This window comes from Pollachius pollachius (genome assembly GCF_949987615.1).
Source record: "Pollachius pollachius genome assembly, chromosome: 14".
NCBI lineage: Eukaryota > Metazoa > Chordata > Actinopteri > Gadiformes > Gadidae > Pollachius > Pollachius pollachius.
The window spans coordinates 16606676-16625603 of NC_136947.1; the positions used below are offsets into that span (position 1 = coordinate 16606676).

Consider the following 18928-nt stretch of genomic DNA (forward strand, 5'->3'; position numbering starts at 1 on the left):
TGGACAGTAAAACATACCTAGGTAGCTCGGATGGTGGAGACTATTCAACGATCACGCCCGGTGGGTTAGGGTGCTAGGAGTGAGCGTCATTGTGTTGCTCTCACTTCGAACAACCACTTCCTGTGTGGAGGCTGTGGGGCAGCGAGAGGGGAAGGTTTGTCTCTGTTTGTGTGTGCATGTCTGTGTCTGTGGGATTTTAGAGCAAGAGGCATACTAGGGGTACTGAATGCAGTAATTTTCCATCTATTTTTAAATGCCTGCAAGAAGGCAAATGCTTTCTCTCTCTCTCTCTCTCTCTCTCTCTCTCTCGCTCTCTCTCTCGCTCTCGCTCTCGCTCTAGCTCTCTCTCATTCTTTCTCTCTCACTCTCATTCTCTCTCTCTCTCTCTCTCTCTCTCGCTCTCTTTCCCATTCTCTCTCTCTCTCTCTCTCTCTCTCGCTCTCTCTCTCTCTCGCTCTCCCTCTCTCATTCTCTCTCTCGCTCTCTCTCTCGCTCTCTCTCTCTCTCTCTCTCTCTCCCTCTCTCGCTCTTTCTCTATCTCTTACTCACACTTTCTCTATCTCTCTCCTTCACAATCAGTGTGTCTGTTGCCACACAAGATCTCTTGAGATAGGCGGACCTTGAGCCAGAGTTTCCATGTCCTTCCACCGGCTTATTCAAATATATGCACAGCCACACACACACACACACACTCACGCAGACACACACACAAACAGAAAGACATAGGCCCATGTATATGGCCATGTATGCATGTTGCAGCGTTACACACACGGCAGGGTTAGCATGAGGCCAGGGAACAAGGGTGCGCTGCTGGGTCCATGCACGCACGCCGGAGCCAGATGTGGACAGAAGAACATTGTCTGGCCCACACTGAACCCTTTCCAAGTTTCCTCACAATGTGTGCGCGTGTGTGTGTGTGTGTGTGTGTGTGTGTGTGTGTGTGTTTGAACGCATTCTTGCATGCATATCTATGTGTCTGTGCCCAAGTGGATGTATGTGTGTGTGTGTGTGTGAGTGTGTGTCTTAGTGTGTATGTGAGTGTTTGCATGCATTCTTGCCTGAATATCTCTGTGTCTGTGCCCAAGTGGTCGTATGTCTGTGTGCGTGTCGGGGGTTTTCCATACCGTGTCCAGTTTCCATTGAACTTAAAGCCCGGTAACCAGTGCCACACAATGAGGCAAATGCTTCAACACTACAATCGACACAGGATGGTGCGGATACACACGTGTGGCATGCACATACACACACACACACACACACACGCACACGCACACCTCATTCTCAACATGCACACAAACAAGAAACCAGCCTTGATCAAATATAGTGTGTTTTTATAACTAACACACACATTCACAAACATGACTCAGGCACAACGCACACACATACGCAGTGTGCATAAACGAAAAAAGACAGCAGTGATCAAACATGCTCCATTTTGTGTTTTTGGCCGGACTTCAGCCCCTTGTGGAGGCTGAAGTCCAGCACAATGACCTAATAGAGCGGAGTGGTCCACCACATGTTGACACAACAGACTAAGCAGAACAGTGTTATCTGTGGCCGGCTGGGGGAAATGTGTGTGTGCGTGTGTTTGTGTGTGTCCAGAAGGATCTCAAAGAGGCTTGTATATGCAAACGTGGCAGCAATTATTCCACAATGCGCCGGTGCTGCGGTGAGGGAAAGGTTAGCTGTGAGGAAGGAGTGAGTAACATGGCAGGCCTGCGCACCCCGGACCGAGGCCTGCTTTAGCAGTTTGGCCTCTCATGCAGATTCTTTGATTTCTATTTTTTGTAATCCCGTTAGTTTTTCCACCACTAATGCAAAACAGAGTGGGCCTCTCTAGCGTTGGACGAGGCAGAAGAGGAGGAGGGTGTTGGCGGAGGAGGAGGAGGAGGAGGAGGAGGAGGAGGAAGATGAGGAGGAGGAGGAGGAGGAGGAAGAGGAGGAGGAGGAGGAGGAGGAGGAGCAGGGGGATGGGGATGGGGTCGGGGGGGCTCGAGATCCAAGGGAGAAAATCAGATGTGCTCAGTGCTAATGTCAGCCCCCAAACTGCGTGTTCACACATCAGGGGTTAGGATGTGTTCGGTGTGTGTGTGTGTGTGTTTGTGTGTGTGTTTGTGTGTGTGTGTGTGGGACTTTGGGGATGTTGGTGTGTGTCTGTGTTTGTGTGTCTGTGTGTTTTGAGATGTGCAAGAGATGAGTTCATGTAACACATTGGTTTCCTGCCACAGAGACACAATCTCACACACACACACACACACATACCCACACACACATACTCACACATACATATCCTCAGTCAACTGCTTGTCCTACTTCTCTCTCTCTCTCTCTCTCTCTCTCTCTCACTCTCTCACACTGCATTTGAGTGTGAAATAGGACAAAGATGGCCTACCAACTTTCTTTCTTTTGCCAGTTAGTTTTGTTGCAGCAAAGCAAGTTCCACACACTGACGCACACGCGCACACACACACATGCACACACATGTTGACACACAAACACAAATGCGCGTGCGCGCTGACACAAAAACCGACATACACGTATGTGCACGCACTTTCTGCTCAAGAGACAGGATCGACCTTCTTCTTTGACAAGTGTATAATTAGAACAGGTCTCGCATGGTCGCCAACGCATGGAAGAGCAGGTCACACCCAAACCATGTCGTTTCACCACCCTGGCCTGCTTTCTAGCACAACACATAGATACACACACTGTAAGACACACACACAGGCCTATGTGTGTGTTATTCATGGGTTGAGTAACCAGATGGGGTGTGTATCCCCTGGGCAACATAGTCAATCAGACTCAATCAGAATTAGGTTGTCAGCCAGGCCATGATATTAATAAAAGTACAATTCTATGTGTGTGCGCGCATGTCCATGTCCAACACGTTCAAGCGTTGATTAATGGTTGAGTGAGTGCACCAATATGGAAACTAGTGTGTTTGGGTGTTTGTGTGTGTGTGTGTGTGTGTATGTGTGAGAGAGTGAATCAGTTTCTTGTGTGTACATCATGTGTTTGTATTTGGAGGTGTGTGTGTTTGTGCACCTGTGTTTGTGTCTGTGTGTGTGTTCATGCATGCAAACGTGCACATGTTTGAGTATGGGTGTGTGTAATTGGTGTGTGTGTGTGTGTGTGTGTGTGTGCGTGTGTGTGTGAGTGTGTGTGGCTGGGAAACGGCCTTGCATTTGGCCTTATTGGCAGTTGTTCTGTGTGTCTGGTGGTTCAAGAGCAGATAGCTTAGCTATGCTGCTGCGCAGTAAATATTTGGATAGGGATAATAGCTGGCCGCACTCCGTGCTCTCAGGTCAGCTCTGGAGCCATGCCTACTAATGGCTAACTTGAACGCAGTCAAATGTTGGAAGCCGTGCGCTCATTTTGCATGAGCACATCTCAACACTATACACTATCTTTGTTTGTGCAAAATGTTTCAACGAGCAATCGCTTCCTGGGCAACACCGCTGCAAAAATTAGACCCCACCGCCACCACGGTCGTTATAGTTTGCCCGGCTAGAACCTCTCAAAGCCCTCGCTCTCTCTCTCTCTCTCTCTCTCTCTCTCTCTCTCTCTCTCTCTCTCTCTCTCTCTCTCTCTCTCTCCCTTTCACTGTCCCACTCGCCCTGCTTCTCGCCTCATTTCCTCCACACCACACCCTCCCTAGACAGGATGGTTCACATTACAGCCTGTCTCACAAAAACACACACTCCAGCACACTTGTGCTCATTTGTGTTGGACACACATGAGTAAACACACACACACACACACACACACACACACACACACACACACACACACACACACACACACACACATGCCCATGAACTCCCAACACAAATACTCACAAGCACACACAGTCCACACACACAAACACTTATGCGCATGCACACACACACACACTCACACACAGACACACACATTGTTGGCGAGAGTTCAGGGGCTAGCATCACGTCAGCCTGACCCTGGGTGAACCCGCCAGTAGCAGGCCAGCGGGCCTGTTTATGGCACCACGGCCCTGCGGCCCATAAAGAGGCAGGAGAGAAAGCGCTTCTGATAAGGGTCCGAACAAACAACATCACACACATGTGCGAGCTAGACGTTGTCTAGCTGCCAGTTCAACCCTCCGCGCACACCGCTCCGCCCTCGCACACAAAATGACACACATACAGACACACACACACACACACACACAACACACACCTTCCTTTTTAAGAAGTCTGAAAAAAGGAGTCAAAGTGTGCGAGCATGCGCGTTGGCGTGCACGTGCGGCGTGTGCATGTGTGGTGGCCGCGCTCCCTCGAGCCAAGCTTACATTCCTGCTAAACTACGGGCAGGTCGGCGACTCCTCTAACCTCTGTCCCTGCCTCGCTCCTCTTTCTCCCTCTCTCTCTCTCTCCCTCTCTCTCTCTCCCTCTCTCTCTCTCTCTCTCTCTCTCTCTCTCTCTCTCTCTCTCTCCCTCTATCTCTCCCTCTCTCTCTCTCTCTCTCTCTCTCTCTCTCTCTATCTCCCTCTCTCTCTCTCTCTCTCTCTCTCTCTCTCTCTCTCTCTCTCTCTCTCTCTTTCTCACTGTATTTTCAGTTCCCCTCCCTCTCTCCCGACTCGGTCGCTCTCAGGGACTGTTTTTTTTATGTTTACATTGAGCTGGACACATACACACACACACACTCACTCACGTCGAATAGTAATTTGCCAGACAGACAAAAAGTAAATATTAGCACTGTTGCTAGTCAACAGAGCATATATAATTTCTGTTAAATATAACAACTCTTAAAACTGCTACCGTCCAATAAAACAGCCCCGCTAATCCTAGCCTGTGTGCTCTGTGAGGGGTTAGAGAGCTGATGTGTAATCGAGTCAGCTGTTGCAGTGCATCCGACCACATAAATCATAGGCCACCCATACACACGGGAGGTTAATTCCAACGTGGAGTTTGTTTGATGACCTGGTCGAGGAGAAACCAAACCTGCAGTTTCAAGTCTCAAATTGAGTTAATCCTCTTCTTGCTCCGACCACTTCTCTAGCCCGACTTATAAATTACACATTTAGTTAGAAGGACGATTTACAGTTGGCACATGGCTTTATAACCGGCCTTTTTATAAACCATTCAGAAATCATTTCCATCTGAAAGCCCGGTTGCTGGTGTCGTGGAGATGCACTGTTTACATGAACTCCTGTAGCCACTGACCTCCATTCTGTATTTCTACCTGTATTTCTTTGGACTTAGAGCCCTCGCCCTTAGGCTGAGTAAACTTTAATATTGATATTGAACCCCAGTATGAATATATTTCCTCATATCTGTGATGCCTGGGTCCACAAAGGAGGACTTTCCCGTTGCATTATGTGGCCAAGACAATTTTGCAAAGCTAGAATTCTGCGCACAATAATCAGGTTATTGTTTTGTTCAAGGTACAAGTAGGCCTACAAATTACATTTCAAAAGCAATAAGTAGAAATGAAGACCAGATCCCGGCTGAGTCATGGCAGGTGCTTTTGGACTGCCAAGAAAACAGCCATATGCCTAGATATAAGTTAACAATCTAGCTAAGGTACGGCTGGTGTACACTTTGAATCGTTATGTTTATATATTTGTTCAATTGGAGTTGGCTTTTTCTTTCCCCCTTCCTGCAATAAAAAAAAAATGAAATAATGAAAATAACTTTTGACAAATGAACAAACCTCGGAAAGGTTCTCATGGGGTCATCTGCATGTTGAAATAGCAAGCGAAATTGGATCGCAAGCAGTCATCGGATACGCATGTTAATGCCAGGTGTGACCTCAGATGATTTCAGAAGCTGTCCAGATTAGGAGATACCAGATCAGCACACTGAAAACCACACGCAGAACTGAAAAGAGCCCACTTGTCACATTAGGGATTAAACTATGTTTGGATATATTGTGTAACTTACTGACCACAGAGGATGTGTGCATGAGGGTTAAACAGGCCTGAGATTTATTGTGAGCCGGATCTTCTGATTAGCATTACAGCTCAACACGTTGAGCGTGTACGCCTGTCAGAAGCATGGCACCATTCACACTTTCTGAACCTGGAATTTCCCGCCCTGTCTAGTATCCTTGTAAGCATTATTTCTGGTAACGTGTCAGCATGAGGTACTTTGAGGGACATTTCTTGCCTTGAAATCCACAAACTCAGGAAAAGTGGTATGCCGGCATGCATTGTATTGGTTGTGTTTCACTGTGGCTTATCTGCAGCAGGGCATCACATACCTGCACATGGATTCTGTCGGTCTGTGGAGGGCAAAACATTGATACAGAGATAACATTAGTTCAAGTATTTTCACCTTCTTTCCAAAGCCTTTGCCTATACCACAAGAGCATGTTCTGCTCTTGTGTTTTGCTCCAGCTACACGTAGCATTATTATATTTTCTAAGGCTCTTTCCACAGGCATACAAATACGTTTAAACTATGCGTTAAGCAAAACAACAAATACTTATTGAATGCATAATTAACTAATAAGGCCATGTCCGTGTTAAAAAAGCAATGAAGACCTCCCATGTGTCTTCATATACGTGTTTAATACAACAGGGTGGTGGTCCTGAAGTGAGGTTGCTGGCTGTGGGCTGCAGAGGAACCCTTCCTCACGGTGATCAGGTTTAAGTGCGATGACATCACTCTGCCTCGGCGCTGCAGTGTCGGTATCATTCAGACGCAGACACACACAGACACCCTCTCCATCCTAATCAGGCCTGGATCTGCTCCGGCTTCCACCGCCAGCGCTCACTCACACCCTTGCTCTCTCCCTCGCTCGCTCTTCAGGATAGAATCTCCAGCCCTAATTAGATCTTTCAAAGGGATCGTCACTGGGCCGCTTGTGAACCATAGGAGGAGAGCCATCTCTGCGATGAGGAACGCAACGCCTTTGGTTTTTACATGTCTGATTGAATACGACATCATTGGCCGTTTGTCACGAACAGGGCCTTTGCCAAATGACAGCTATAATTATCTACACTCCCCATGCCTCTTAACTCAAATCCTTAGTATTCAGTACTACTAATCCCAGTAACCTAATAGGATGTAAGTATAGCGAACAATGTCTACAAACATATTCAGACTTTTATTAAGAGGCTGTGATCTGCCTGGTTTTAAGTCTCTCTCTCTCTCGCCCTCTCCCTCTCGCTCTCTCTATTTCTCTCTTTCTTGCTCTCTCTCCCTCTCTCTGTCCTTTCATTTCTGTTTGGGTTGGTCTGTTCTTGCATTCTCTCTTTTGACTTTCTATCCCCTTTCAATTCCTTTAAACTTCTGTCTATAAACGGATAAGTCACCCTGGTCAGTCTATACCTGTCCGTCTATTAGCCCATCTATACTTTTGCATGTGTGAGTGTGTGTGTGTGTGTGTGTGTGTGTGTGTGAACGCATGTCTGCTTTGTCACACAGCTTCAGTCTACTTAAGTATTTACAATTAGCTGATTAATACGCCTAAATAACGTGCACCGTCAGTCTTTTGTTTCTGCCCATCGTTCTTTCCCTCCTTTCCTTTAAATTCCAGCCTCTCTCAGTCATTGCGTCTGAGGTGTTTTAAACCTGGAAGCCTTCAGACACGACCCCCGTGTCTCCGTGCGCTCGCTATAGCTTCCCTCGCTGCTACCCTAGCAACAAGCTCTTTCTGAGGGAGACAGACTTCTGTTCCTACATCACGTCTCACGGGGCTGTGCGTCATTTCTTTTTAACTTGTCTGTTTGTCTTCACTCTTCTATTTCGCTCATTTTCCCCACACGACAGAGAGAGAGAGCTTTCCCCCTCTCTCTGTCTCTCTCTCTCTCTCTCTCCCTCTCTCTCTCTCTCTCTCTGTCTCTGTCTCTCTTCCTCTGTCTCTGTCTTTGTCTCTCTGTCTCTCTCTCTGTCTCTGTCTCTCTCTCTCTCTCTCTCTCTCTCTGTCTCTGTCTCTCTGCCTCTGTCTCTGTCTTTGTCTCTCTGTCTCTCTCTCTGTATCTGTGTGAGTGTTTATAGTGTCACTTACAGGAACCCACAAACACACAGGCTGATCTGCTGTCAGTCAGCGGATCAGCCCATTGCACTCCCATCATTGACGGTTGAGGGAGACGCCGCGGGGCACAGCCATTCATTTGGCTGCCGTCTCTCAACACCTATTAAAGGAGTGCCACGCCCCCTGGTCCTGCCCTAAGAGTCCGCCATCCACCGCGGCTTGTTGGTTTTGGGCTTTGGTAGCGCCCTGTTGTCTTTGTTGGCCGTTGGCCTACATTCAACGGCCATGCATCCTACATGTAGGATGCATGGCCGTTGCTCGTGACGGTTCGGTTGGTGGCAGCGGCGGTGGCGCATGTTCTACGATTCTGGGAAGGAACGCGGAAAAAAAGAAAAGAAATGCAGCGTAAAAACATTCATCCTCCTCTTCTGTAACTGCTCTCTCTCTCTCTCTCTCTCTCTCTCTCTCGCTCTCTCTCTCTCTCTCTCACTCTCGCTCATTCTCGCTCTTTCTCTCCCTTGCTTATCTCTGGGTTTCTCCCCGGTAAATTCCTCCACCAGTCTGCTTAGTGTTTGGGCGTGTCAAAGCCAGGAATCTGCAGATTCTCTCTCCTTTATTTGCCTGCCATCTCAGTCCACTTTCTTCTTTTGCACGTGATTCTCTCTTTAACATTTCATTGAGTTCACGTAGAGGGAGAAAGAGAGAGGGAGGGAGAGAGAGACCTAGAGTAAGAGACACAAAGAGAGTAAGAGTAAAATAGCAATGAAAGCATATTCATTGACCACGCGCCAGGTTGGAAGGGAAACAGGATTTAACTAGTTGACAGTGGGATTAGACCCTTGGCCAGGATTATGCTGTGTGAGATCAGATTTGCCATCACACACACACCCTAAAGAAAGGTCAGAATCGGGGTTTAGCGGCGCCGATAACCCCATTAGTCATGAGTCTGATCCGGCTCCCAGCCATGATCTGCTGGCCACCGCCAAACAAGGGCTAGTTGCGTGTGGCTTCCCCTTTCTCCTGCTCTCCGCCTCCTCTCGACCTGCTCTACAGTCACCGCGGCCAAGATGAACTGAAACAGGCATGTTAGCTTATGGTAATGGATGGGTGGGAATGGGGCCGTGTGTGGTTGTGTGTAGTGAGTGAGTGTGTTGTAAAACCATGATCAAAGAGGAGTATATAAGGGAGTAAAAGCGATTGAAGAGCACCTCTGAAAGTGTAAAGTGTTTGAAATGCGGTGTGGCACACGCCCTACATGCATATCCCTGGCAGGTCTGGTGGAGAGTCTGACACACGCACAAAGTATAACCACGATGATAACGTTATTATCAGAAACACCATGTGAACATTATTTGGAGCTCTGTTTCGGTTGTTGATATCGACTTGGAATTGAAAGATCTCCAGGACCGTTTTGTCCATGTTAGCGTCTTCATCTGTAGCTCTCATCCCGTCTGCCCTCAATGGAAGCTCGATAGAAATGGTTGTGATAACGGCAACAGAATTATTGACGAAATGGAGCACGGGGACCTTGTTATTTTGCTTTGATTCTCTCTGACTCTGTCTCTGTCTCTGTCACTGTCTCTCTCTCTCTCTCTGTCTCTCTCTCTCTCTCTCTCTCTCTCTCTCTCTCTCTCTCTCTCTCTGTATGTTTGTGAGGTTTTGGCTTGAGAATAATGATATAAAACTCAACCCAGGCGCTGTGTGCGTATGTGTGTCTGTGTGTGTGTGTGTTTGTGTGTGAAGCCACGGTAGCTGCAGTGCGAGCCTTGCATGGTGCTCTTGATGCATCACAGCTCAAATGAATGGCGGTGTTATTACAGATAATGAACAGTGCCAAACTAACCTTGTTACCGTGCAGAGCACAAAAAAAACATACTAAATAAACTCTAGAAGAAATACTAGGGCAAATGAAGTCACCGGTAAACACCCTCTATGTTTGTGTGTGTGTGTGTGTGTGTGTGTTTGTGTGTGTGCGTCAGCTTATGTGTGTGTGTGTGTGTGTGTGTGTGTGTGTGTGTGTGTGTGTGTGTGTGTGTGTGTGTGGGCCGGCTTGCGTGCATGTGTGTTCAGTGGTTACATGAGAGTGAGAGGTCTAAGTTTGGATCCTGGGCTAATGTGTATGTGACATCTGACCCTGGGCATTTCTGGGAACCAACACCATCTCAACTTTGATATACTGTCTCCGTCTGTCGTTCTCTCTCGCACTACTCCCTGTCTGTCTGCTATAGGTCGGCCTAGGTGAACTGGCCGGTCACATGATACATTGCCACCTTTCACCTCAGCGTCAAACAACTTACACACACAAAAAGTGAATTGAAAGGAAAATACTTTAATCTATTAGTCGTATCAAATAGCAACATTCTAATCTTAACTGAAGACCCAGACAGGCCATTGCCAAGATGGAGGTGGACACATGTTTGGGGTCCGGTGCTAATCTTTAAAGCTATAGCTGCCAATGGATATCCAATCAGCAGGATCCAGCGCCCCGCATCCAACCAATCAAACACAAACACTGAAAGAACTAAATCAATCAAAAGTCGTGCAGAAAAAAACGTTTCACACAAAGAAACCGGAACAGAGGGACGGACAATACACAAACAACTCACAAATATGACCACGGCTCATAACACTGTCTATCTCGCTCCCTGCCTGTAGCTGTCTCTGTGCCACCCCTTCCCTCTATCGCTCTCTCTATGGCCTTTCCCAAGTGCAGGTATTTTATGATATGGAACTAATCTCTCCTGTGGCCTGTTTTTCCGTTGCCTTTTATTAAACGCGACGCAACCGTCCTACGGACTGAGGAGTGACACCGCAATAACACCCTGCCACCCAAGCCATTTTTGTACTATTTTTTTTAGGAACATTTTGATTTAGCGCCCTTAACCTCATGGCTTCCGGTGCAGTGCGTAGCCTCGCGGCACTGAAGCCCTTAAAGCCAGTCACTCCCATCCCACGCTCGCTCAGAGTGGGTAGTAATGCGTCATTTGGTGGGGGAGGCTATCATAGTTGCTAGCAAACATCACTGCTCACCTCCTCCCCCCTGGTAAAGTTTAGCAGAGGCTCCCTCATAGGGATGAGCTCACCTAGAGGGCCTGATGTGTGTGTCTGTTTGTGTGTCTGTGTGTGTTTCTGTGTGTGTGTGTGTGTGTGTGTGTGTGTGTGTCTGTGTCTGTGTGTGTGTGTGTTGCCTTTGAGGGCTTGCGGGGGAGACAACAGGAACAAAATTGAATTTGGCAATTCAACAATCGCTGTTAAATCAACCTCCACTTCTGAACTTTACTTTACTCCTTAATCATCCTCAATGAAAAGTTTTGAGAAATGTGTGTTTTTTTATTCAATGTACTGCACTTAAAGATGCTAGTAATATTATGGAGGGTAGTTTTTCATAATATAAATGTACAATACAGTCTATATTAATGGCACATTCTGGGGGTTAAGACTTCATCATAGTAAACCAAATTTTATATTTATAGTTTGTATCCATAGATCACATTGTGTAGTTGATGCATATGTTTTCCTCTGTTCACATTTTATAATTGGTTGCTTGGGGGTATCAACCGTACCACACAGTAGCACAGGGTGATTTAGGTTTCATGCGGCGTCAGACCCCCAGCAAGACAACAAGAGGGCCACCGTTGGGGCCCGTCTCTTTGAGCCGCCGTCTCTCTGCTGCTGCACAACAAAGCCCCATTCACCATGGTGTGAGGACACACAGCTTTCATCCTCTGGGTGTGCGTGTGTGTGTATGTGTGTGTGTGTGCGCCTGTGTCTGTGTGTGTCTTTGTTTTGGACAGAAGTCAGTGTTCACTGGCTGCGGGTGAAAGAAACTGCTCAAACAAGAACGGAGAAACACAACCAACAATCAGCGGCGCGGTTGTGTTTTCAATATTGGGGTTTGGAGCGGGGAGAGATCAAACTGGGCTACTCGGCTGTGATGACGTTATTATATTATTTGATATTTGGTCGATTAGATTTACAGTCCTTTGGGTCATGAAGAACCACCAGGGCAGAGGACATAATGTTGGCGCCTGTTGGCTTTTTCTTGCTACTCTATCATGGACCCAAACAGCTTACATAGTTTTCACCTTGTAAATAAGTTGTTTGAGTGGTATATCTATCTAAGTCTATTATAAACACATACACACACGCACTTTCTTCTCCACCGTTCAAGCGAGGTAGACGGCCCAACCCAGCATTCTTCTTTTATTGATTCACTGTTTACCTAAATTCCACATAGTAGCACAAAGAAGGGTGTGTGTGTGTGCACCTTGTTATGTGTATGTTTGTGTGTGTGTGTGTGTGTGTGTGTGTGTGTGTCCGGCGTGTGTGTGTGTGTGTATGTGTGTGTGTCCTTGCACGTGTGTGTGCGTCCAGTGTGTGTGTGTGTGTTTGTCTGTCTGTGCACGTATGGGAGAGCGACAGAGAAGCAAAGGAAATGAGAGAGAGAGAGATAGAGAGAGAGAGAGAGAGAGAGAGAGAGAGAGAGTGGGAGAGAGAGAGAGCGAGAGAGAGAGAGAGAGAGAGAACCAGAGATCAGGTTGGAGCATGTTTATTAAAGCTCAATCTTCAATTAGGCAGTGGAGAAGCCAGTGGGAGGATGATTATGCCCTGGTCCAAGTGACAGGGCCTGGAGTGAGATGTGGTTATTAATATTATATTGGGTATGATCAGGATGTGGATGATTCATTTACATCCTGGCGGGCTCTGCCGAATGGGCTTGTGGAGATTGAAGGGAAGCTTGCGACAAATATTATGCTTTCCTTTGAAGAAAAAAATGATGAGATAATGGACATTTGGCAATGTGCAAATCTGTTTTTTTTGCCCGAGCCGAGCCAGACAGCTCCTTTATGCAGTTCAGTTCATATCAGTCGCTTCAGTCTAAATATCTGGACGTGGTGTGTGTGAATGCTTTTTGCTTTCATCATTTTGGATTTTTAATGGGCCGGCATTCCGAAACAATCAATCCATTTCATTATGAGCCAATGTGGGTGCAGCTCCAAACGCAATTTGCAATTCCCAGTCTGGATGTGATCACAGCTCCGGCTCGGACACACCAAGGCCAATCTGCGCATGCTGCAGCCCGCTGCGGAGCGCGCTGAATCACCTGAAACAGAAACAGGCTGTAACAGGCAGTTAGCTTCATCCGCTTGATTCAGACCTCTTTGTGTAGCCAAGCAGTAAGATGCATCATCTTAGCTTCTTTCCTCATCACCGAGAGTGAGCGTGTGTGTGTTTAGGTGGGGGGGGGGGGGGAGGGAACCATTTCATGAATTCAGTGCATACCATGAGACACCAACACGCAGTATGGTATGTATCAGCTGGAAACACCACGTTTTTTAATTAGCATATCATTCCAGGGATAGATACGCCCACAGCCGGGCAGCGCACACAGATAGAACCCTTGAGGATTGCTTTGCCGTGGAAATAGATTTCTTTGTATTACATTTGCACATTTTATTACATTTATTACATTTTGGATGACGCAGGAGGTCCGAGCCTTCACATGGCTGAGGCCCAGATGGTACAGATGCAGCTCCAGCACATTTTTGTTGTTTTTAGGCTGAACATCAAATGTTGTGGTGCTTGATGGTACTCGAGAGATTTAGCAACACAAATATTATGTGTGTTTATGATAGGCGTGTGCATCCTTCTTTAATTAAGGATTTGGAGTACAGCAGGTGGTTCAACTTTACTCTTAACTTTTATCTAGTTTTTGATTGATTTTCCTGGCATTTCTAGTACTGGCAGCAACTTGGATACGCATGCTGGTTTTATTATGAATTATGAAGCACCATTCCTAGCATTGCAATATCAGATTGACATGATTTATCCCACTCAATTTTCTTTAATGATTTGAACTGTCTGTAACGTTTTTTTTGGCCAGATCATTTGAATTGGATTCATCAGAAAAACATTGAATATGATTTGCTCCCCTCAAATGAAAGTGTGAGAGTGTATAAACAAAATATGGTTTATAAATCAAAGGTATAAGGCTGTGTTTGGAGTGCATATAGAATCAACATGACCACAAGGTTCATACATCTAGATTATCGTTATCTATCGTCGAGGTGTGGCTATGAAGGCGGACAAGAATTTTCCAGCAATGACGATGTTTATCGGAGCGCCATGGTAGTCATGTTGCCGTGGACACAGTCGCTAGCTGCTTCTCAAGGCTGCTGATGTTATAAAAGCCAACGGCAAACATCATGTGAGCAAGCGTCTGCCTTCAGTCATCCACTCTTCGTCTTATTCTCTCTCTTTCCTTCTCGATTGCTCTCTTCTCTCTTTCTCTCTCCCTCTTTCTCCCCTTCTCTCTCTTTTTTACCCTCTTGCTCACTCTTCTCTCTCTCTCTCTCTCTCTCTCTCTCTCTCTCTCTCTCTCTCTCTCTCTCTCTTGTGCTCTCTCTCCTTCTGTTTACGTCGTTCTGACAGTTTGCTACTCCCATTCTCCTGTGTTCCTACTTTTGGAAGCTGTATACTTTGATTCAATATGGCCGCTCTCTTGCCTATCTGTCTCTCTGCCTGTCTGCCTGTCGCTCTGTCGTGTCAGGGTTAAGGATGTTTTAGCTTGTTGTGTTCTGCATGACGGAGCAGCAGTCAAGCGGAGGACACCTGTTTCCGTCCTAGACCGGGGCTGCTGTGGCTGCTGCTGCTGCCACCGCTGCGACATGGCAGTCAACCCCTCCGTCAGCAGGCAGGTTCAGGCGGGGTGAAGGAAACGCGATCACATGTCCCACCACCCCACCACCCTTCCCCCTCCAACCCATGCCACTCTTTCACCTCCGTGCCCGCCCCACGCTCCTCGCCCGCCCCCATGCGTGCCGAGAGCGCTTTTTCGGCCGGGTGCGATCAGAGCCTGCTTTCAGCCAGCCGAGTCCCTCAAAAGCCCCACGCCTACACAGCCTGAATCCTTCTGAATGCCAGCTCAGCTCACTGGCATATAGGTTCTGTTCTACGGCCCAATCGGTGTGTGTGTGTGTGAGTGTGTGTGTGTGTGTGTGTAGTTGTGTGTGTGTCAATGTGTGTGAGTTTGTAAGTGTATGTGAGGGGGGTTGCACCAGGGGAAAGAAACTCAGTTTGAGAATATAATTAAATGTCTTAAGTTAAACTATAGTAAGCACCGTAAAGTACCACGTTCGGGCCGTGTGACTATCGCTGAGGGCCTGTTTATGGAGAAACTTTAAGTTTGACTTTTCTTTGCTATCCTCTCTAAGGGGGTCTCATGTATGGGATATATTCCACGCCAACCCTCAACAGCTTCATGTGGTTCACTGCTCAGTCCACGTTCTCTTCCTCTCCCGTTCCTTTTTTATATTTTTACTGGCATCCCTCTCCCTGGTTCTTATCGACAGCAGTTTCGTAACTCGGTGGTTCCTATCATCGGCAGTCTTGTAACTCTGTGTTTCCTATCACCGGCGGTTTTGTAACTCTGTGGTAGCGTTGCTGTGTCTCTTTGAGAGGGACAGAGGGTAGAATCCATCAACTGCTTTGTGGATGGTTTGAATGCAAGTCATCGCTGTGTCTTCAATCCAAGGACTTTGCTGCCGCATCCACTTCAGATGATGTGGAATGCTGCCATTTAAAGCCAAATGTCTACGCAATTACTTGGTGTGTATCCTTTTTATTAAGGGTGGGGCTTGGATGTCGGATGAAGTCAAAAACAAATAATCCATAAATGCCAAAGTGAAGAGGTGATCTGTTTCCTGTGCACTTTTTTTCTCCTGGACGTTAACATTTAAAGATTAAAGTCTGTTTGTTTTGTTCCCAGATAATTGCACAGCACAGTGCAGCGCGGCAGACGGCAGGGTCGTTACACCTTTATTCATACTCCAGATTTATGTATCCACATTTTACCGCAAGACATTAGTGTCTGTGTGTGTCTGGCTGTCTGGATCAGCCGAATATCACCAGCATGCACATCAGTCCTCCCGTCACTGCCTCTCATATCCTGTCTTTCCTTTTATATAATTTATGATTCAGATGCCCAGGCCATAGACATCTCGTCTCGGGCGGCGTGGTGCGTCTCTTTGTACAGCTTCCCAGAGCTCCTGGAAATGAACCTCACATTTCTTCCACAAATGGCACCCGACTATATTGTGTGCAGGCAGGGAGACAGGGTTAAGGAACTTCTGGCAGCTATCTGACAGGACAGGAATCTGTATGCCGACACTTTATGAGAAGGTGCTCTATCTCAATGCAGAGTCACATCTCAACAGCCAGCCAGCACTGCTGTCTCTCGCTGTCCTTGTGTGTGTGTGTGTGTGTGTGGGTGTGTGTGGGTGGGTGTGTGTGTGGGTGTGTGTGCGGGTGTGTGGGTGTGTGTGCTCGTGCCTGTGTGTGAATCTTTCAATTGCAGAGAAATTGTAAGGAGCGGAGCCTCGGTTACAGGGAGGTTTACGGACCGTCTGGGGACGGTGTGCGCTCACTGTGTCTTAAAGTAAGACTCTTAGTCACTGAAGACCAGCCCCCGCTCCCCCACCCTCACTCACTCTCTCCTCATCTCCCCCCGGGGCCTTGCACCTGTCCTCCGCTCCAGTGTCAGTGAAAACCAAGGAGCTGCGGGGAGAGACGCCGTGTGAGGCCGCGTTGAGACGGATCTAAAGCAGGGAAGAGACGTCTGTCAGCGAGGGGAACATGCACTGTCACAGTCTGCCCAGCTCTGTCCCTCCCTCTGCCTGTGTGTGTGTGTGTGTGTGTGTGTGTGTGTGTGTGTGTGTGTGTGTTATGGTGGGATCGCCCCACCTGTTCTAGGAACCTGACCCTGGTGTTTGTGTGCATACCTCCCTGCCGCAGTTAACTCAAGGAACCTCCAGGAATTGACCTTAGTTAACCCAAAGGTCTCTCCCCCAGACTCATTTCTCTGGTGGAATGGTAAAAGAGTATCCAAAAAACCTAGAAAGATCTCCGTCCAGGACAATTGAGAGAGTTGTTCTTTAAGAGTGAAAGCCTGAAAGTGAGAGGAATTGCCCCCTTGGGGTGTGTGTGGGGGTGGGTCGGGGGCACATCTATGGATCATGTGAGGATAAGGGGGGGCTGTATTAATAGATACTGCCAGACTTGATCCCAGCCTGAACTCTGGACACTGCTCCTTTCTCAGGGCCAAAACACACACACACACCCCCCCACACACACACACACACACACACACACATCCATAATGGTGCATACACAGACACACACATCCAATAATTCCTGCGTGCAGGAATAGCTAGCCCTTAACAATTAGCGCCCAGCTCAGATCTTTTGCCAAGCTGAGATTGCGGTCTCGGACTACATATAAACTATGTGACCAAGTCAATAATAGGGATACTATTTCCCCATCCAACACACCAACATTAAAACGGCCCCTGACGCATATCTTATAACATCTGTCCTGCGCTAAACCGTTTGGTAGCAGCATGTTGAATCTGAAACCACACCGGCCTCACAGGAGACTGGAGATAAGCCTCGCCGAACGCCCCCCTCACTCTCTCTCTCTCCCCCCCCCCCCCCCGCCCTTCCTCCCGTTCCAGGGCCGCTGTTCCAGGGAGAACTGCAAGTACCTGCACCCTCCCTCCCACCTGAAGACGCAGCTCGAGATCAACGGCAGGAACAACCTGATTCAGCAGAAGAACATGGCCATGCTGGCCCAGCAGATGCAGCTGGCAAACGCCATCATACCTGGCTCGCAGCTCCCGCCCATGGTAAGCTAGGGGAGGCGGAGCCGGGGAGAGGCATCGGGAACATCAAAGACACGCATAAGGCTTTTTTCTCTGGTGGTAGAACTTGCTGATCGCTGACAGGGCGATTGGGAGCAAAGGAATAGACGCGGCTCATTAGAATTGGACCATTGGACCATTACAATTGCATCGTGCTCATGTTTGATTTGTCTTTGAGACGAGAGAGAATGTAGCCGTGTAGATAAGGCTCTGAGTTCCACAAGGGGGGAGCCTAGCCCCTGTAATAACTGTTTATTCCCCTAGCCTCATTTAATTCTCTCTCTCCCTCTCTGTCTCCCTCTCTTTCTCTCTCCCTCTCTCTCTGTCTCTTGCTCTTTCTCTTCCTCCCTCTTGGTCTCTCTCTCTCTCTCTCTCTCTCTATTTCTCTTTATTTCCGTCTCTCTCTCTCTCTCTCTCTCTCTCTCTCTCTCTCTCTCTCTCTCACCCCAGCCCATGTTCTCGGTGGCTCCTAACATGGCCTCCAACGCCAGCTTGGCGGCTGCCACGGCAGCGGCCTTCAACCCCTACATGGGGCCCATGTCCCCGGGCCTGATGCCCCAGGAGATCATGTCCAGCGGCCCCGTCCTCATGGCCCCCAGCCAGGCCGGGGTCGGCCAGCTGCAGAACGCAGCCGCACAGAAGCTGCTGAGGACGGACAGACTGGAGGTGAGCGAAGGGGCGGAGGTCGGTTGGTGAAGGGGCAGATAGATAGATGGGTGGATAGATAGATGGATGGATGAATGGACGGACGGACGGATGGATAGATGGACTGATGGCTGGACGGACGGATGGACAGACTGACGGATGGATGGATGGATGGATGGATAGATAGATGGATGAGGTAGAAGGACAGACAAACTTACTGACCACCAGACAGAGGTTAGGGAGAGAGCAGGGTGGAGGGCCAGACGGGCACATAGATAGATGGAGCAATGGACAGGCAGACAGGCAGACTGTTGAGACGGGGTCCAGGTCAATAAATTGACGGAGCCCCAGCGAGGATCTTGCTGTGCTGGACAGGGGGGGCTTGGTAGTTTATAGCGAGGTATCCAGCATCCAGGCATTTTTTTCTGGCAGTGTTATAGAGGAGCCGTCCATCGAGAGGGGAATGTGCGTTGAGATGTATTTTCTTCCTCGTTGCTAGCTGCAATCTATAAGATTCCTCAGCGAGCTTCTAAAAAAATGGTTAGCTCGGATATGCAGTGCCCGCTAATGGTTTCACAGGCATAAATATTGATGCATCGATGTTGTTAATGTGGCTAGACCTCTCAGCCCTACACCGTTGCCTTTTTA

The 18928-nt window shown here is 48.0% G+C and overlaps 1 protein-coding gene across 13 annotated transcripts in view; it reads left to right on the forward strand.

Moving 5' to 3' along the window:
• The window catches only part of mbnl1 (muscleblind-like splicing regulator 1), a 45982-nt gene that overhangs the window by 14821 nt on the left and 12233 nt on the right, over window positions 1–18928 (forward strand). For all 13 annotated transcript variants that reach the window (XR_013812421.1, XR_013812422.1, XM_079751228.1 and 10 more), the window contains exons 3-4: window positions 17450–17620; window positions 18086–18301. Coding sequence is in view for 11 of the 13 variants with exons in the window: in XM_079751228.1 (XP_079607354.1) it covers window positions 17450–17620; window positions 18086–18301 (387 nt within the window). In the remaining 2 variants the exon portion in view is untranslated. The remainder of the gene's footprint in view (window positions 1–17449; window positions 17621–18085; window positions 18302–18928) is intronic.